Source organism: Rattus norvegicus, chromosome 16, assembly GCF_036323735.1.
Source record: "Rattus norvegicus strain BN/NHsdMcwi chromosome 16, GRCr8, whole genome shotgun sequence".
Lineage (NCBI taxonomy): Eukaryota > Metazoa > Chordata > Mammalia > Rodentia > Muridae > Rattus > Rattus norvegicus.
The window spans coordinates 52,392,745-52,413,824 of record NC_086034.1 but is presented as its reverse complement, the minus strand read 5'-3'; the positions used below and the strand labels follow the sequence as shown (position 1 = coordinate 52,413,824).

Here is a 21,080-nt window from a genome sequence, read left to right as displayed (position 1 = left end):
TAAAGAGAAGGAGGAGGAGGTCGAGGGGGCGGGGCGTGGGCGGGGCGTGGGCGGGACCGGCGGTAGGCTGCTGATGCAGTGTTGGTGTTGGTGGGATCAAAGCTTAGTGTCCTGAGGTGCGGAGCTTGGAACGGTACGGTGAGTGTCTGCTGCTTTCGCGCTTTCCAGGACCTGCGTTGCCACCGGGAGCCGGCGCTCTGTCGCCCAGTCTGCAGCTCCTAGGAAGAGGCGGGGGAAACGGGCGATCTGGGCGGAGGATCCTTTGTGTTGCCTCCAGGCTTGCTCAGGCAAGCACTGAAGGCAGAGAAGCTGGAAACAGCGCCGGTAGCGTGGTCTGGAGCTGGGAGCCCAGACCCGGGAGGCCAAGCTGGTGTCCCTAAACCTGGGTGAACCGGGGCAGGACTCAGACCCTCGAATATGGCGCAGGGGCCGCGCCGAGGCGCAAAAGGCGGAGTCCGGGGATCCGGAGATTGCCCTGGGCACCGAGCTTCAGGGGTGGGAGGGGGTGAGTCCATAGTTGGGGTGAGCCTGGGAGCCGTGTGGCTGGAGGTGGCGGGATCCTGGAGTTGCAGGCTGAAGTGTGGACTCCGGAGCAGAGGATGGGTAGGGGAAGTTCTGCTCTGGGGCCTGAAGAATAGGCTGATGCTGACCTTAAGGCGGCTCTAAGGGACCCAGCCTCCCTGTTACAAGAGTATTTGGTCTCTACCTTTGGTCTTTTCCAGTGGCATCTTTGGTTCTTGTGGAGAGCTAATTTTAAGCATTGCTCCTCCAACTCTCTTTCTTACCCTGAAGCCTTTCGTTAAATACTCCACCTTATTCCTTTGTTGGTCAGTCACTGTAGGAGCTTGCATTGACATCTCTTGGACCATGCACAGAGAGCTTGTCCTTACTTCACACTTATTAGTTGGTCTCCTCTGAAGTCCGACTTGAGCAGCAGGGTCTTTACCTCATTCTTAGTTGAGTCACCCAGGAAACCCTTCTCAGGGACCTTCTCAGGACCCAACTTCCGCTGTTAGTCACTGAGCCTTGTAGACCTATGAATCTGACAGATTTATACCTGGCTGACCCTTCTGAGTCTTGTGGACTTTCTAGGTGTCTGCCAGATTGTTACCCACCTCAGGGAACTGAAGCAACCTCCTTGCAGGTTTCTGCCTCCCCCCCACCCCCCAAGGTTCTTCTCCAGTGCACTCCTTAAAACATAAACAAAAACAGTTTTCTAGCTGTTCGTGTTTACCCTTAGGGCTTAAGGGTAAAAGCCTATCCTCTAACCGGGTTGGCAAAGCCAAACCCTGGGTCTTGACTGTCTTCCCCGTTTTATCCTTTAATCACGTGTCCTTTTGGTTTTTCTTTGCTCCCTCAGTGCACCGTCTCACCTTTTCTCCCCACTGATACATTTGTCTATGAATAGGAGCTGCTTCGGAGGTTTCAGTTCTTAGTTAACAATTCAAGGTTGAATCTTCCCATTCCTTCCTTTGGGGCAGGCATTTCCTGAAAGCAGCCTTGTCATTTCCTCTACTTTTGCTTGTTTGTTTGCCTACAGAACTGTGAGCAAACACTGCTAGGCACTAATTTTAGCATGGTGCCCTTCCTTACTGGGTTTTTTGCACAAGTGATTGCTCAACCATTTGTTTTATTACAGCAAAATGGTTGATTAAAATGTGGATTAGGAGATTTTGGTGGGTGGGAAATGTGGGGCCGTTGTTACAGTTTGAGTATACAAAATAGCCGAGGAGATGCTAAACTGGGGGTGTGGCCAGCCTTTGGGAAGCCACTTTGGATGTGTTAATGGTAGAGCCCTGTCACAACCCAGTGTTGAAACTTTAAAGGCTTTGATTTGCTGTCCAGCAGAATAAGGCTTTTGCAAAGTGAGAATGTGTTTTAATTAGTGGAAGTTTATTGAAGCCTAGCAGTTCAACTGGTACAAAGTAACAAGTGAAATTCTGCACCTAATTAAATCAGATTGCTTTGTGGTCCTGCAGAAAGTTTCTGTCTCCTGCCATTTTAAGTAAGAACCCTATATCTTTATCTGATCTGAGTGGTTCCAGTGCCACTCTATGGTTTCAAACTTAGCAACATATTCACTTCACCCGCTTTCTAAAGTTACAATACAGTCTTTTCTTCAAACACATTGCATTAGTTCTGGTCTTCCTGTCAGATAATACTTAAAGTTCTACTCCAGTGATAGAGGTTGAAAGATGATGTGGAAATTTTTACATTCTTAAGTACTGTTTTATATAGTCTTTTAACAGATTAAAAAATATTTTTGGAGAGGAAAGAGTATTCTGTCATCTGACTGTCTGAGGCCAGGACCTGGGTGCTTACCTGCTCCTTCATAAAGAAAGCATAATCTATATAGCTCACAGGGTTTTGTAAAGATCAGATGAAATAGTATGTGTGACAATGTTTTGTTAAGGGTGACATTCTCCATAATAGTTCTTGTTTTGACCTCTTTGTTTTGGTCTTCAATATTGCCTGGAGAGCTTCATTCTGCTAAAGTACAACGAAATTATCTAATAAGGACTAAATGTGGGCTAATTAACATCTGCCTTGCTGCTGTTTTTAGATACCAGCAAACAAGAATATAAGCTCTGTATAGGGATAGGGTCTGCCTCTTCCACTACTTAATACGCTGAGGGTTCAACGGTTGATATTCAGTAGATTACATGGCTATCTGTCATTTTTATAAAAGACATTAAGGATCTTCCACTCTACTTTTATTTCAACAACAACAACAAATTGTTTTCAAACAGGTCAGTAATTCTTACACATCCCTAAGAGCATATAGGTTTATCCTCTAAAGGTTTCGCTTGGGAGAGGACAAGACAGACCCTTTGCAGATAGTAAGCACCACATTCTTTCCAGCTTGTGCCTCAAGGTCAGAGAGCTTCCTTAGACGAGATCCATCGCGTTCAGGGTGGTCTAGCTGTAGACAAAGGGCTTCATCAGGCTGGTCTGCCTTCCTGGTTGTGTGATTCATTCCAGAAACAAGAAAGCAAGATGATTTATTTGTTCCTATGATATGTTCTCCATATTTTCTTTTCCTTTCCAGCTATCTTTTCATAAACATTATAAGGTTGACACCAGCCAGTTCAATGAACCCCCAAAGGAACTGAGACCAGATGGAACAGATATGAGAATAAACAAAAGCAACCACTGGTGACATACACTGAGAACGATTTTTCTTAACTATTGTGAAACGGGTGCTCTCTGTTTCACTTACTTAATATGAAAGTGCTTGTGAGTTTTTGTCCTCGCGGATAGGTAGTAAATAGAATCCCAGTGTTTCCCCAATTGTTCTGAGCAGATGGGGAAGTAGGCTTTCCAGAAGCCATTCTACAGTGTGTTCATGTAACTATTGATAGGAAGATAGGTAGGCATATGGGAAATGTGCTTAACCAGATATTTTACATTTATAAGAAAATTACCAGGTAGGATGAGAAACATTAATAATAATAATCATTATTACTGTTTTCTTCATTGCAATAAACATAGTAAGTGTTGACCTGTATTTGTGGGCTTTTACCAACTGCAGGGAGAATAGAAATTGAATCTTTATTGAAATGTACAGACTTTATCATCCCCTGGACAATACTTCATAAAAATGTTATGTTGCACTAGGTATTGTTAGTAATAAGTAGTAGGGGGCTGGAGAGATGGCTCAGCAGTTAAGAGCACTGGCTGCTCTTCCAGAGGTCCTCACTGTCTAATTTCGTGTTTTAGAAATAACTTCCCTTTTCCTCTGCTTTTATTCTGAGGGTTACTCGTTCTGTCTTACTCTACAGTTTCAAGGAAAAACTGGCAAACAACCATGTAAATAGAGACCAAGTTCCATCCCCTTCCTTCTTTAAGGAAAACACAGCTTGGAGCATTTAAATCTCTATTTCAGAGTGACAGCAAATTTGTGCTGACAGCATTTCTAAACCTCTGAACCATCTGATTATTGTTCCAGCCCAGTGATCAGGGATGTAGAGAAGTGAGTCTGAAGCCTAAATTGCAGATTGTGGTGGAAGGTGCAGTACGTTACTTACAGCTCCCTGGTGACCATTACATGTATTTCATGACGTTTCTGCTCTGAATCCTAAACTAGTGTGGGGATCTTGGCCGAGCAGCAGTACATTGTAAAACTCTCTTGTTTATTTTCTCTACTTTAATACCCTTAGCTTCTGCTGTCATCTGGGACAGTCTATACATCCCCGAAGAGATTTTTTTTCTAATCCTTCAGAGATGATGTCACCATCCTTAGAATAATTTGTAAGCCAGCTGGGTGTTAGCTAATGGGGATGAGGTAATGCTAACAGTCTTTCCCAAGAGTATGGATTTGGTACCTCATGTGGGAAAAGCAGACGATGACAGATCGAATCAGTGTGCCTATGTCTCATGCTGGAAAGACTTTGATTTAGCATGAAAATTTAGTAGTGTATTAAAATGATGGAGACGATTTACAATGTTCAAGTACTAAGAATGGAAAACATTATATAATATGGTATTTGTTTCTGAGACATCCTTATTAAACAGGGAGATACCATTTTAACTCTTGTTCTGAAAATAATTATATATTATATATTTTTTTCTTTATCCACCAGTTACTTTAGTAAAAGAATCAGCTGTCTTGGGGCTGACATCAAAGTAATTATAATTGTTTATGTTACAACTAATCTGAGTTCCTTTTTTAACTTTCCGTAACTGCTTATAGAATATTGGTTGGATATATGAAAAGGAAATGACCACTTAAAAGTCACCTCATGGCGCTGGAGAGATGGCTCAGTGGTTAAGAGCACTGACTACTCTTCCAGAGGTCATGAGTTCAATTCCCAGCAACCACATGGTGGTTCACAACCATCTGTAATGAGATCTGATGCCCTCTTCTGGTGTGTCTGAAGATAGCATACTCATATAAAATAAATAAATCTAAAAAAAAAAAAAGTTACCTCATATTTAGTTAAAATCTACCATTGGGGACCAGCAAGATGGCTCATCAAGTAAAGATGCCTTCTACAAAACCTGACGACCTGAGTTTGTTCCCCAAGATCCACCTGGTGGACAGAGAGAGCCAGAAACATCTCTGAAGGTTTTGCCCCCTGATCTCCATACCCACACGCCTGCATACACACACTAAGTTATTTTTTAAGTACAGTTTAGGTCTTCTATAGGTCTGAGCCAGGAAGCAAATGATGTAAGTTTCTGAAAGCTGAGTGCTATGAACCTTATATCTGGGTGTGCCAGTCAGGAGGAGGGAATAGTTTTATTTCACAGCTTTATTGCTGTTATGACACAAAAGGTTATTAAAACTCAATTTTCTAGGGCCAGGCATGATATTATGGACCTTTAATCCTGCACCCGGGAGACAGAAGCAAACTCTTTAGAGTTTGAGGCTACTTTGGTCTACAAAGTGAGTTCTAGGACAGCCAGGGTTGTTACACAAGAAACCCTCTCTCTGTCTCTCTGTCTCTGTCTCTGTCTCTGTCTCTGTCTCTCTCTCTCTCTCTCTCTCTCTCTCTCAATAGGCCTGGGTATTTGTCTAGCACAATCCTGGTGACATGGCCTGCTATGCTGATAGTATTTTATAAATAACATTTGATATTACTTTCTAACATAGAAACAATGTATTATAGAAAAACTAGACGAGATAGAAGAATGTTACAAAGTAATTAACTTGTCAGCAAACCTACCACTCAAAGAGCTGCTGCTAATATAGTAATATGTAAAAAGAGAGGATGCTAGATTTCTATAATCTTTTCACTTAACCTTGTGTTAGCATTTATGTCACTGATAAGGGATTCAAAACACCTCAAAAGACGATAGCTGCAATAGCTTGTATGGAGTTACTAAGTCAGTCATTTCTCTGTACTCACACTCTCCGTTTTTAAATAATGCCTGTTCTTCAATTTCCTTACTTCCTCCATTCCCCAAGGTGTTTATACACACTCTAACTAGTCAGCTTACCACATCAAACTTCACAGTTTCTATGAGCAGATGAGGGGATCCTCCCAAAACACTCTCAGGAGGTCTTTTCAGTTTATGTCTCTCCCAGTACAACGCTGCCTCTCACACAGACTTGCCAGCTTGGCATCTGATTGTGTTTTGGTGTTACCTGGTGAATTTAGAAGTATGGCCACAGGATGCTAAAGGAGATGTTTAGAGTTTCTTTTCTCACAATTTAGCTTCTAAGTCTAAAGGAAATAGGTGCCATCCTGTGAGAAGCACCAAGTCCTCATATCAATCACCTTCTGTCTCTCTGCTACCTCCTCTTAGTTTGTACTGGAGCTGTGACTCAGTGGTAGGCACTTACTTATGTCCCTGGATTAAATCCCCAGGACCGCCTAACAAATCCGTAAAATATTTTGCTTTTGTTTCCTTTACCGAGGATGTTGGCTCTCATCTTACCTTAAATTTCATATGTATGCCGCACATCTCTTAGCATCACTTCAGAGACCCCTGGCTTCTTCAGTTCCAGCATTATTAATTTCCCATCTCCCCATGCCTTTCTCACTGACCTAAGGACTGTGCCTTAACAAGGAGGACCCAGAGTCTTCTTCAGCTTTCACTCCCAACCAACTACTGCTCCATCTCCTCCCACTCACAGCCAAGCAGGAAAGAGTGTTTTCCTATGATGGGAAGAGATGTTTATATTGTGAGATTTTTCTCAGCTCAGGACAACCATTGGTTCCTTTAAAGTACAATTTTCAAAAAAAATTAAAAATTTAACTGCTCGAATAGAAAAGAAAGTAGGGTCAAGACTTATTCAACTGCTAGTTGATTAATGGCACAGTTAAGATCTTAAGTCCAATTCAGAGGAGAACTAGAAGACCAAGCCGATGTAAAAGGTGAGTCTGTGCAGAGCAGTTCACTAGTAGTTATGAGATACCAGTGAACTTTGCTCTCGGGTCGTCTGCTGGCTTCACTTCCTCTAATCGACTGGTAAAGAGCAGGATGTCCAGACTGTCAACTATTCAGCTACAGTTCAGGCCTCAATCATCTTCCTGAAAGGCAATCACTACGATACAGAAGGATCGATCAAGTGAAAATCAATTGTTTCATTGTAAGACGTTTACTTTTGGCTACAGACAAGAATCACGTACGTAGCTACTTGTTATGGCTTGATTTCCTACAAAGTTGTAAACTAGCCCAGCCAATGGTCAGTTATACAAAAGGTTATGCCCTGGAGAACCCAACGTGCCTCTAAGGCAGTGTCTAGTCATTTTGACTTGGACCGTTTTTCCTAACAGTCCCTACTGTAACCAACAATCCCCACTGTAGCTGTGACATTTTTATAAAGCCAGTAGCCTTCCTCCTTCATTTAAATTGGCCTTCTGACAAGATTGGAAAGGTGAACGTCCCTTCAGGCTTCTTCAAGTCTTGGCACACCACGTCTACCCAGTCTGCTTTGCTCTCAGGTCGACTGGTAAACAGCAGGATGCCCAGACTGTCAACTGTTCAGCTATAGTTCAGGCCTTCCATCATCTCCTCCTGGGACTTTTCCAGAAGACCTCTCACTGGCCGAGTGATCTCGCCTTCCCTGAGTAGCGCCCTGGCCCAGCACTGTCAAACTGGTCTTCGTGTACTTTGATCTAGTTGATACTTGCCGCACATCCACCCAGTTCTTTTTTCTTTCTAGACTTCAAGTTTCCTGAAGGCAGGAATTTGATGCAAAGTCTGTGCTCTCTAAATACTTGATTGCCGACTTAAAAACATGGGGCATCCCAGTAGGGCCCACATCCTGTGGTTTTCTAGAAAGTTAAAAGCCTTCATAGGAATGCAAACCACTGACTGGCTCTTCGAGGCCTGTGAAGCACTGGCCTCCTCTTCTGTGGTCAGGCTGAAGTGCTGTCACTTCCTCTTCCTAGCGTCTTCCTCTGTGTTCCCAACAGCACACCTATCGTTGGAGCCATCAGTTAGTGGGGATGTACCATTTCTGACCTCAGCATAGGGCTAAGGTTAAAAGTTGTATTTTGATTGAAATATTTGTCATGGCCAGGGATTCTAGAGTCTGAGCAGTCATTCGAGATCTTTAGTCCTTGTTTTATGTCTTCTTTCTGTTTGTCTGTCTTCTTTATTTGGGGAGGTACACTACCACACCCAAGTGTCTTTCCTTTTGGAAAACTCTAGAAAGGCAGCTGGCTTCCTTAGCGGGACAGATGAGGAGAGGCGCCTGTGTCTTGTTTTAGGACGGAGTCACTTAGTATTAGAAGTCGGGTTTCTGAGTAGAAGAATCTGGATCTTCACTGATGTGGTATGGTGTTGTGTGAGCTTGACTGTTGAGGCTAGTGTTTGAGTTCTGTTTTAGTTCTATTGAGCTGGGAGCCAAGTTCCAGTACATAACTTGAGTTGTTGGGCGACCAGGAAAGAAGGTATCTGTTTTGATTTCCAGGGACACACAAATGTAAAAACAAACAAACAAACAAACAAAAACAAAACTGATTGAGCTGCACACTCTATTTTCTTGATGTAATTCATAGTTAAGAAAGCAAATAGGGCCCACACTGTGGTGCCATTGCAAAGGATCATTCTCCACACATCTGACTTATGGGGCCAATAGTGTTTGGTATAAGACAAGAACATCGGGAGAAATCAGTGTGGCATTGCTAATACCCAGCAGTGCCTCTCTAACGATTTGTCATGAGTAACTTCTCCTTTTACCCCCTCTATTCTAGCGAAGAAAAGTGACCATGGACAACAACGAAACCTCCGTGGATTCAAAATCCATTAATAATTTTGAAACGTGAGTATTTATTTTTATTTGTTGTTTTGTAAGGCAGGTTCCTCACTTACTCCAGGTTAACCTGGAGCGCTGTAGTCCAGACTGGCTTCAAACTTGTGATGGTTCTCTGATTTCTGTTGTCTAAATGCTAGACAAATGGGCAAGAGATACTGTGCCTGGTGAACTTGGTATAAGTATAATCCCGTATAGTCAAAGACAGATGGGTTAGCACAGTACAGTTCACTCTGAGGAGTAGGGAAGCAGAGAGAAAGGGGCTTTCAAACCAAAGAGACCAGGCTACCTCTTGCCCCAAGAGCTGTGCAGCTTATGTAAACTCTCGTCTCTGATTCTCCTCTTGAGGGCAGGGTGGCTGTTTAGGTCCTATGTTAAGTGACCTTATATTTCTGGCTTGGGATTCTCTGTTCTTTATTAACTAACGTATATCCCGTCTTAGTCTGGTGCTGGCTCATAAAGGAGGCAACAGAAGACGAGGAAGAATCAGCTTTAGGCGGTGGGAATTACAGTTCAATTACAAGTGGTCAAGGGTTACAAGTTTTTCAGCCCTTATCCAAAATGACTAGAACCTAGGATAATTTAGACTTCGGACTTTCAGATTGGAACATATTCACATGTATACAGCATAAATGCATTAGAGCTGGGACCCATGCCAAGTGTGTGTGTGTGTGTGTGTGTGTGTGTGTGTGTACGTACAGGTGTTTGTACAGGTGTGTATGTATGGCAAGGCACGTGTGGAGGTTAGAGGCCAACTTGTCCTTGTTTCTGCAGCAGAAATACCCTAGGCTATTAGTCAAGCTCTGGCCTACTTCCTGTCTCCACCTCCCATCTGGTGGCAGGGGTACTGTGAATGCAGATGTGTGCCACCAGGTAGAGCAGTGGTCTCAACCTTCCTAATGCTGCAGGTCTTTAATACAGTTCCTCAGGTTTTGGGGAACCCCACCTCCAACCATAAAATTATTTTCCTTGCTACTACAGAACTGTAATTTTGCTGCTGTTAAGAATTGTAATTTAAATGTCTGATATACAGGATATCTGCTGATATGTGACCCTTATGAAAAAGTCATTGACTTCCAAGGGACTTATAACCCACAAGTTGAGAATCTCTCTGACTTAGAGAGTTTTATATAGTTTCCAGGGATTGAACTCGGGGCTGTTAGAACTGCTTAGAAAGCACTATTACCTTCTGAGCTGTCTCCCTGGCCTATAAATTCTAAATACTATGAAATCATTGCTGTTGCATATAAATTGTATATATGTACACCAAAGCTAATTTTATATATTTTTAGAGTACCTGTGTTTTGAAAGTGAACCATTACATGGGGCTTGGTGTGGAATTTTCCGCTTGTGGCATTATATTAACATTCAAAAACTTGCCAATTTTACAGCATTTCCAATTGTAGATTTCTGGACTAGCAATGTATAGTTTATGTGACCTAATTTTCTCTGTAAAATGTGGAGTCTTTACCTCCAACTAAATATAATGGTTCTTTTTTGTCTGCCTTTGACTTCTTTTACTCTTTCTACCATTATTTTTAGAATTGTGTAAAACGTATGGCTGCGTATGTGCTCTTCGCAGTGTTGATGTTTAGCTGTTCCTAGAGTCCTCCTAGATCTGGGTTAGGCTTGTGCTCAGCTGGGTCACATTTCTTGGAGCGCTGCCACACCTTTATAAGCATATTGCCCTGGGCCAGTTTCACCCAGCCACACTGAGGCTCTACTAGAGGATAGCCTTTGAGCCTATCTAGACTTTTAAGGAAATGGTTTCTGACCTCTGACCTACCTAGCTAACATGTTTATATAAGTGACTTTCACCCAAGTATTTTCAAGGATTTATAATGGTTCAGCTGTGTATTAATAAGTTATTCAATGGTTCAGCTCATACAGTTTTAGTGCGGGGCTTGGGGGTTGGGGGGTGGGGGAGGAGGATTGGTGAGGGGGTGCCGTCTTAGATATCAGACTGCCCAGAACCAGCCTAGGCTACCTATAGCAAAACCCCACCTCAAAAAACCAAAAATCTTAAAAAAAAAAAAACAAAAATTGTGCTTTTATCATGAAGGAGAGATTATTTCACACAATGTTAATTGTTTATAAGGATGTAGTTGGTAAAATTTTATTGGACTTTATAGGAAAGCCTTCTACCTTAATTCCATCATAAGATCTGAGCGCCCTCCAGCACTTCACTTAGCTTTGCTAGGTCATTTCCTCGTCAGTTAAATGCGTTCTTGAGAGCGTGTTTACGCTTTTTTTTCTCCTTGGTGATTGGGATCAAACCCACATGCTGTGAAATTTGAATGAAGGAAGAATGTAACATGAAGTTGATACATTGATAGCCTTATTAAACACATGCTAACTGTTCTTCTTATGAGTCATACAAGTTATATTAATGAAAATCCTCGTTTCCGTGTTTGTAACCGTCTTTGATTTCCACGCAGAAAGACTATCCATGGAAGCAAGTCGATGGACTCTGGAATATATCTGGACAGCAGTTACAAAATGGATTACCCTGAAATGGGCTTGTGTATAATAATTAATAATAAGAACTTCCATAAAAGCACTGGTATGTATCTAATGTAACTTTTTAGACATTTCAAACATATATGCCATTTACATTGGATATAATATGATACGCAGTGAGTAATTTTGAGTCAGGAAACTGATGCAGAAACTGCAAAGTGGAGATGCCCTGGAACCTTACAGGTCCCACAGTAAGAACTCTTCTTCCTTGTTGAACATCTCTGCCTCTCCTGTGACTGCGGAAGGTGGGGTTCTGCTGCTGACCAACAGAGCCAGTTCCCTGGGGCTGAGTGAAGAGAAGAAAAGGTTTCATAAGCAACAAGCTAGCAGGGATGAAGATGAATGACTGGCACCCGAGGTTGTCTGCCCTGGGGCAGCTTAGAAAGTATCGCTAATGATCTCAGCCTCTAACTCACAGCCCGAGGCAAGTGTCATTCCTGAGCCAGTTCTAGAATACAAGTTAGAGCCTCTGATCTCAGGTTACTGAGCTGTCCCCACCCCCTGCCATGTTTCCAGTTTGCATCGATATGTGTCCTGTTTTAGGCAAAGTGTGCTTCTGTGTTTACAGCTACTGTTTGACTGAGGCCTCCACCCCAACCTGAGAATGAGAGTTTGGTGAAAGCAATGGTGTTTAAATTAACTCTACTAGTAGTGTTAGGATATGACTCAGAGCTCGTACTGTAGATCTCCCACACTCCAGTGGAAGGCTACACCTCCAGGAGTATATGGGCAGCAGGAAGTGGACCTGAGAGGTTTTGTTGTTTTTGTCATTGTTTTGATGTTTTATTTTGGAATTGTGTTTTTTCGAGACAGAGGTTTCTCTTGTGTAGTCCTGGAATTCACTCTATAGACCAGGCTGGCCTCGAACTTGGGATCTACTTGCCCCAGCCTCCTGAATGCTGGGATTAAAGTCCTGTGCTATCGCCTGGCTTTCCTTCCTTCCTTCTTTTAAAACCAAGTTTCTCTCAGGCTAAGCATGCAGTATGCCAAGAGCAGAATTCTAAGCCCATTCGTGCTCAGCATCCCTCGTGGGTACACACGAGGCTGGTAATAAGCTTGGTGTGATGGTTGGAAAGACTGAATGTTACCCACACAGCAGCATACCTGATGATCAATACTAATCTGACAATAGTTGTGGATTTCTTTCCTTGTACAATGTATAAGCAGTACCATGTCTTACAGCTGATTCAACGCTGAGCAAACAGAGAGTGTCTCTGAGCAAACTACAAAAACCAAACTTAGGCCACATACTTTTTTTCTATCTTCTAGACTTATTTAGTAGATATTGTCATATTACATGAAATAAATTAGCAAGTTTTTAGAAAAACAATGACCATTTCCCCATGGTCTTTGAAAATCTTCACCATGAACTGGCATGGTTACCCATGCCTGAAATCTAGGCCCTTGGGAGGGTTATTGTGAGTTCAAGACCAGGTTGAGCTACACGAGAGGCTTTGCTTGTAAGTGAATGAGTGAATGAATGAATGAGAAAGCAAAAGAGTGCTTCATCATATAAATGAATCACAGTTTTTATCAAGCAAACCTCTATTGCCGAGCATCTAAGTCCCCTCTTATTTTTGGTGTTTAAGCTACTGTAGAGGATTTCCCTAACATGACCGCTTGCAGCACCTAATACAATAGAGTCTTATGTGCTAGCAGGGTATAGACTGTCACCATGATCAAAATAAGAAGGTCAGCATTTAAAAGGAAGAGTTTATTGGCTGTGTGAATGGCTGCACAGTTCATTTATTCTCAAAGGAGTTGTTCTTGTAACATGCAACTAAGAGCTCTTTCTGTTCCAAGGAATGTCAGCTCGCAATGGTACCGATGTCGATGCAGCTAACCTCAGAGAGACATTCATGGCCCTGAAATACGAAGTCAGGAATAAAAATGACCTTACTCGTGAAGAAATTATGGAATTGATGGATAGTGGTAAGAAATCACCAATTCAAATCGTGTCCTTTGGAAGCTTCTATGTGAGGAGGACGGCAACTCAGAGCTGGTCAAAGGACAGAGATTAAGTGTCTGCGGAGCTCAGTCAGAGTAGACACCCATATCCCAGCCCACACAGAAACCCAAGGCACTATTGCAGAACACGAGCAGGGAGAGTGTAAGAGCAAGACAGCATTGCTGCAAGCAGGAACTCACAGCAGTCTGCATTCTTACACAGAAGGGAGCCTCTGGAGCCATTGACAGCAGTTAAGGGCTGCTGGAAGAGGGAGAGTCCACTTTATTTAAGGGTGTGGCCCCTGATTGGTTGACTGTGCTCCAGTGTCTATATATGGCCAGCACAGATTGAACCCTGTGTTATTAAAGGGAGGGGGGCATAAAATTGGGAGGAGTTGGGGATATGCGTGTGTGAATATGATCAAAATTGTATGTGTGGAGTTCTCTAACAATGACCTTCATTGAGTCATTTTGCTTTAAGGTCTAGCTATAATTATAGAGAGATAGGGAAGTATGAAAATTATAGAATTATACTGTACATTATTCTGATTGCTTTGTTTTTGAGATACAGTCTCACTATCTAGACAGGCTCACCTCCACCTGCCTCTGCTCCCTGTGTGGTGGCACTAAAGGCATGCGCTACCACACCCAGATGCTTAAATATTCTAGTAAAAAGTAAAAAAAAAAAAAAAGTTAATGGTGCCATTCTCTAAAAGTGGTTCCAAGTGCGCCCGGCTTGTGTTAGTCTTAGATGATCTTGAACTTCTAGTCTCAGCTTCGTCATCTTGTGGTCATGGTGTAACGGTAACCCTAGATCTCAGAAAGCCAAGACCATGACGTCAAAGCCATCTTAGTCCGATGAGAAAGCCAGATACAAACCAGCCAGCCACGGGTTCTTCACTGTCCTCCCGGACAGTTGTGAAGCTGCCAAGTGCCTTCCTGCCTCTGTCCTGATTCATGTTATTTCTTTCAGTTTCTAAGGAAGATCACAGCAAAAGGAGCAGTTTTGTGTGTGTGATTCTAAGTCATGGAGATGAAGGAGTAATTTTTGGAACGAACGGACCTGTGGACCTGAAAAAACTAACTAGTTTCTTCAGAGGCGACTACTGCCGGAGTCTGACTGGAAAGCCGAAACTCTTCATCATTCAGGTGGCTCATTGAGAGCAGCCTGGTGCTCACTTAAAGGGATTTCGTACTTAAATATCAGAATTTGCTTTTGGCTCTGGGGCTACAGAACTGTTATATTTTTTATTTATTTGAACAACCATTTATGGAATCTGGAGTGTTTGTCTTAGTCAGGGTTTGTATTCCTGAACAAAACATTATGACCAAGAAGCAAGTTGAGGAGGAAAGGGTTTATTCACCTTACGCTTCCACATTGCTGTTAATCACCAAAGGAAGTCAGGACTGGAACTCACACAGGGCAGGAACTTGGAGGCAGAAGCTGATGGAGAGGCCATGGAAGGGGGCTGCTTACTGGCTTGCTTCCCCTGGCTTGCTCAGCTTGCTGTCTTATAGAACCTAGGACCCAGGGACGGCACCGCCCACAATGGGCTGGGTCCTCCCTCCTTGATCAGTAATTGAGAAAATGCCTTACAGCTGGATCTCATGGAGGCATTTCCTCAAGGGAGGCTCCTTTCTCTGTGATCACTCCAGCTTGTGTCAAGTTGACACCCAAAAGAAGCCAGTACAGTGTTGCTTTTATATCAGAAAAACTCCCTAGTTCTCAGACCGCTCTTACAGTCTTTAGACATAAGTCATGTGTTCATGTGTATGTTTTATAAGAAGTGTATGTCTTCCAACACACAGGCCTGCCGAGGTACAGAGCTGGACTGCGGTATTGAGACAGACAGTGGAACTGACGATGATATGGCATGCCAGAAGATACCAGTGGAGGCCGACTTCCTGTATGCTTACTCTACCGCACCCGGTGAGGAAACGTCAAAGGGGTGTTATGTGTGGATTTTAGGTGAATTATATTGGGACACATTATAAAGCTCAGCAGTGGAGAGTGTTCCAAAGGCTATTCAAGATGTTTATATTCCCTTCACAATGGTGCCCTTACGTCCCTAAAGTAACTAACCGCCATCTTAGTTACTTTTCTATTGCTGTAACAGAACACCATGACCGAGGTAACTTACAAAAGAAAATGTTTAATTTGGAGCTCATGATTACAGAGGTTAAATTCCATGGACCATTGTGGCAGGAAAAGGGGGTGCGGGTGGAGGTTCGGGGCAGGTATGGCAGTAGACAGGTAGGTTTATATCACCATCTACAGACAGGCACAGCACAAGGTAGAGAACTAACTGGGAACGATATTGGCTTTTGAGTCCTCAAAGTCCATCTGATACACCACTTTCATCAAGGCCACACTTCCCAATTCTTCCCAAATAGTTCCACCAACTCTGGACCAAGGATTCAAACATATGAGCCTCTGGGGGCCATTGTCATATAAACGACCACACACACACACACACACACTACACAATTAATTAATTAAAAATAATATACTCACTTGTTTGTTTTATGCAGTGGGTATCTTTCCAAACAGTGTACTTCTAAGTACACTGAATGAATTCAATAGTTATTCTGAAAATAAATACAAAACCACCATTTTCTTCTTTTGGGGCTTTTTGAATATTATTTATTATATTCGTCCAGATGCCCCATAGGCAAGCTAATGTTTTTGAAAAGCGTGCGTCTATAAGGGTCTGGCACTGTTACTCATGCGGAGGACTTCAGATGCTCACATCTACATGATAGTTCACAACCACAGGGGTTCTGACTCCCTCATGGGCATAGGACACTCGTGTGCTACACTCACATACATGCAGGCAAAGAAATCAGATACATAAAATAAATCAAAGAAATCAGTCACATAAAATAAATAAGTAGAGAAACATTTTCAAAGTGCGTGTATGTAAGCAGTTTATTTCCTGCCTAAGTAGGATTAACGTCAGGTGTTCTGACTGAAACACTGTGTTATCGACCTGGTCCCTTTCAGATAGCTTTGCTTTTGTATGGTCATATCTTCCTCTTCCTCACGCTGACCTGTTCCGTCCTGTGTGAAAGAGACCAGAAAGCAGAACTGAGGATATCAACGGTGGTCAACGTTGCCTTTTCTTTTCCGGCTGAGAGCAGTGAGGTCTGAGACCAAGGGTGTTGATTCTCTTTGCTTTGCATGGCTTATGAGACTGAGGAAGCTTATGTTTATCTTGATCATTGTGGTTATATAAAAGTGCATCCTCTCCTACAAAGTGATGCTGTGATGTAATGACAGATATGGTCCTTCGTGTCTTGCCTCGTAGGTTACTATTCCTGGAGAAATTCAAGGGACGGGTCATGGTTCATCCAGTCACTTTGCGCCATGCTGAAACTGTACGCGCACAAGCTGGAATTCATGCACATCCTCACTCGTGTTAACCGGAAGGTGGCCACGGAATTTGAGTCCTTCTCCCTGGACGCCACTTTCCATGCAAAGAAACAGATCCCGTGTATTGTGTCAATGCTCACAAAAGAACTGTACTTTTATCACTAAAGGAATGACTGGGAGTGGGGTAGGGGCATGTTTCTGTTTTGGTTTTTTTTTTTGGTTTTTGTTTTTTGTTTTTTTTTTTTTATTTGAATGCCAAATGAGAAAACTGTCAGGGAGACTTTTTTTTTCCCCTCTCATTTAAATCAAATCCGATGTTCCAGGTCGTCATTGAACAATACCACTGCCTGCAATGCAGCCACAATACAATACCTCAGCTTTGATATCAGGTAGTTGAAATGAAATTTAATTAGGAACAAATAAATGTCAATAATGGTACAACCATCATAGAAGAAATTGGAAAGTCACACTTTGGTAATTAGAGAGATTTGGTGCCACTATGAATTTGAAATTACGAAGCAGTGATGATCTTATACCCCCTCCTCACATCTAGAATGTCACTTTAGTTTTCGTTAAGCATAGGAACGATAATGTCAAGTGGTATGTCTTAGAACTTGAATCCACGAGCAGAGTCAAAGGCTGGTTTTGGAACTGATCTGTGGAAATGAAGAGTTGGAGCACTGTAGCACACATTATAGCTACTGGTTTTGTGACAGTTGACCAGGTCACATATTTATTATTTAAGACAAAAGTCGTGTTTTATTATTGGAACAAAAATAACTTTATATGAGAGGAAAACCATGTGTGAACTTGGTTGGCTTGTTGAAGGCTACCATCCTTCAGTGGTGGACATGACGACAGGGTGCTACGATCCACCAGCATTTGTTTCTTACTTATTCTTATGCAAATCAGCCTAATTTTACAGACCAGCAAAATATCTAAAGAGCGATTATGCAGCAGCCTCAAATTGTTGACTATTAGAATGGAATAAAGGAATTCTACAGGAACAGACCATAATACCAGCTGTCAGTCAGAGCGTAAGGAAAGGAGAGGTGGCATCTCCTGTGATTGGAGAGAAGATGGTTTGAGCCGGAGCAGAGCCATGGGCACGTCTTCAGAAAAGGCCTGCTAGTTGGACCCACCTTGTGAGCACTGGTCTGTGTGGATGATGTCCAAGTTACCACATGAGACTGAACCAGATCAGAAGCTCCTGCAAAAAGGCTTTCCCAGAGTGCTGAGCATCTCAAGAAAGTTCACTGGACTCCATGTACAGAGTCTGTAGCATGCTGACTTTTCTGTTGAAGTTTACAATGAAAGGAAAATGATGGTGATATTTGTACCGTCACTAGAAATGAAGGGCCCTGGCACACGGGACTTGGAAAGCATCCAGCAATAGGCCCTGCAGCCCATGTGGAGGAGCTGCAGACTGGAGTCCACCCCTCCTCCCCATCAGGGCGTCTGTGCTCCAGGCTTCCTTAATCATGGAGGTGCTGAGTCATCGCTGGCTCTCCCTGTGGGTCCAGCATTTCCCATAAGCCTCCTTATTGCACAAAGAAAGGAAGGAACTCACATTATAACTGATAGTAGGTTCTTGTTTAGACTGGATTTACTGTTAACTCTTTTCTAAGTAAATACAGCATGTGGTGGTATTTTAAAATGTGTTCCCATGTGACAATTTTATAAAAGTCAGATATCTTGCATTTTTATTTCAAAACATAAATTCAGATTTAAAATTATCAGTGAATTTGAGGGATTTTGTTGTTGCCAATGATACTTTTGGTGCTGTGATAAGTAAATGAAAGTTAAAAAAATTTTAACCCACAGTTTAATTTGGGAGAGTCAAAGAGGGTGCAGCAGGGCTTAATCTAGTATTTTAAGGTGTTGGCAAGTGGAAAACCTCTGAGAAGATGGATGTGATTTAAACCCAGAAGATTCATATAGGAAGGGGTGGGGACTCATGCCCTCCAATGTTTACATAATAACCATAACTTCTATAAGCCCAAGGTCAAAAGTGGATCAAGGAACTCCCATTCCCAAGGTTGAGAGTAGCATGAACGTTTTTGTCCAGCCTTTTTTTAACCCGGGGAGAGGGGTGGCAGAGAGACGGCTCAGTGGTTAAGAGCATTGGCTGGCCTACACATACACAAGATAAAATCTATCAACCCAGTAGAAAAATTGGCCCCTGATGTGAACAGAGTAAGTGAAAACAAAGCCCATATCTTTTTTTTTTTTTTTCGGAGCTGGGGACCGAACCCACGGCCTTGCCCTTGCTAGGCAAGCGCTCTACCACTGAGCTAAATCCCCAACCCTAGCCCATATCTTTTAAGGTAACCCAAATTCTTCCATTGTAATAAGCTGAATCTAAAGAATGAGATCACCTACCAACCAGCCAGTACTGCCCAAGTGCTGGAGTTACAGGCATTCATCACTAGGCCAAGCTTGCCCTGTAGCTTAAGACAAGTTGCATGAATATTCATGAGATGGATGGCATATTCATGGAGGTAAGGTGACCATTTTAACCCTTCCAAATCATGGTGATTCAGATCTCTTGGCTCATTCTTCCCATGATCCTCTTTAAAAAGAGAAGCAAACTCCCCAAAAAATTGAGGTTTCCTGAGGTTGTCGACCCCTTTGTCTTAATAGATATCGGTGGTAATTTGGTGAGGTTCCCTGGTGCTTAGTTTCTACTTTGTGGAGAAGAATCCAAATGCAGCTTAGAAGATGGAGTAAACCACTAAGGGTCATTTCAAACCCCTGGAGACACAGCTACCAAGAAACTGATATAATGAGTGTTCCGTGGCTACCTCATATCTAACACCTCGCCCTCCAATCCTTGGTGGGAGTTGTGGAACAGTAAGACCCAACTGAGTCTGTGGTCAGAAATGGCTTGTTTGAGTCAGAGGGGAAGCAGGTTTTACAGTGAAGAGACATGAGCTTCGACTAGGTAGATAGGGTATTTTCCTTCCATTCAATGCATGATACCCACTTCCTTCCCAGCATCAATAATCTGTTAGACTCCCTACCAGAGGGTTGGAGAGATGGCTCAGCCGTTAAAGTCTAGGCTCACATCTGAAAATATAAGAATCCCTCTCAGAACTCAGGGGCATTCTTTAGTGATATGTCCCAGTTTGTTAGCGAATAAATTGAAGAATGTGGAAACACAGGGTAAGGCGTGGTGGGGAGGGCTACAGATTCTCCTTGGGTTGTTTTGGAGTGCCCCATCCCCTGATCTGATCAACCACTTGGAAACTGAATCTCATCAGGACTTCTAGAACTCAGGCCCCAGCAACTCTACTTCCTCGGGAGTAAGGGCGAGGGTGGGCCAGCCCGAGCAGCCTACCCACTAGCATAAACTTAGGTGTCGGCTGAAGGGGCTTGCAATTAATATCAAAAGTCACCCCTCTCTCTCTCTCTGGAAATTCTAAGCAGTTTAAGACTTCTGTATGCAGGAAGTAGGGGGATGATCATATGTTTCTCGTCCTGGACTTGAGGGAATTTGTAATTATAGATTTACTTGGCAAGAAGAGTTGAAAATGGTACATGGCATGTTTCAGGACACACAGGCTGCCTGGTGACAGGAAAGAGCAGGTGTGTTATTGGGTTCATTGTGGGATCTAGAGTATTAATCATGAGAATGGCATTGTCCTCTTCTGGCTTATGGGATTTTTTCCCATTTAAGATAATAGAGCAATAACCAGATTGTCCCTGGAGACATTTTAGCATTACCTTGTACCTGGTGGGGTCTTGTGATGAGAAAGGGAGACCAGGACAGGCCATACATTGTATAAATAGGTTCCATACATTGTTGAGACAGGTCCCATACATTGTGTAGATAGGTCCCATACATTGTGTAGATAGGTCCCATACATTGTGTAGATAGGATCCATATATTGTATAGATAGGTCCCATACACTGTATAGATAGGTCCCATACACTGTATAGATAGGTCCCATACACTGTATAGATAGGTCCCATACATTGTGTAGATAGGTTCCATACATTGCTTTTAAAAAGTGAAGCTGGGTGACAACTTATAGACTAGGAATGTGAAAGCCCACACCTGCTGTCCCCATGACTTAAATATACCAGACATATATATCCAAGTCTTGTGACTAGGACTTACTTAAGCTGTGTAGACGGTGCTTATCTTTAGTAAGTGAAGCCCAGCTAGAGCAGAACAGCCCAGCTAGAGCAGAGGTAGAAGACAGAGGAGGAGGAAGCCATATGAGAGACGGCGAGATTAACAGATTTGGAAAGTTGAACGATGGTAGCAAGGGTGATGACAAGAAGCCGATAAGACCTAATATTCTAGAAAGCACCAGTCTCCTGCTATCCTGAGGTCTCCTCAGTGAGTCCACTCCATACCCATGTCCTATTTCATCAAAGCATCAACCAAAGCAATTCTCAACCTATGGGCCATGAGCCTTTTAGAGTCAAACAATTCGTTTACAGGGGTCACCTAAGACCATCTGCAGATCAGATATTTACATAGTTGATAACAGTAGCAAAATTATAATTGTAAAGTAGCAA

The 21,080-nt window shown here is 42.8% G+C and overlaps 1 protein-coding gene across 3 annotated transcripts; it reads left to right on the top strand.

Moving 5' to 3' along the window:
* Positions 1-30: 30 nt before the first annotated feature.
* Positions 31-18,286, top strand: Casp3 (caspase 3). Of its 3 annotated transcripts, none has more exons than XM_006253130.5 (7): positions 31-138; positions 8,652-8,719; positions 11,149-11,273; positions 13,034-13,162; positions 14,151-14,326; positions 14,987-15,107; positions 16,486-18,286. In XM_006253130.5, exons 2-7 carry the CDS (start codon positions 8,667-8,669, stop codon positions 16,713-16,715), a joined length of 834 nt encoding a protein of 277 aa, XP_006253192.1. In that variant the 5' UTR covers positions 31-138; positions 8,652-8,666; the 3' UTR covers positions 16,716-18,286. The 3 variants fall into 3 exon arrangements, with proteins under 3 accessions (XP_006253192.1, XP_038950133.1, NP_037054.1); XM_039094205.2 differs by lacking the exon at positions 16,486-18,286 and adding an exon at positions 16,182-16,470; NM_012922.2 differs by having other exon boundaries at positions 93-133.
* Positions 18,287-21,080: the final 2,794 nt, after the last annotated feature.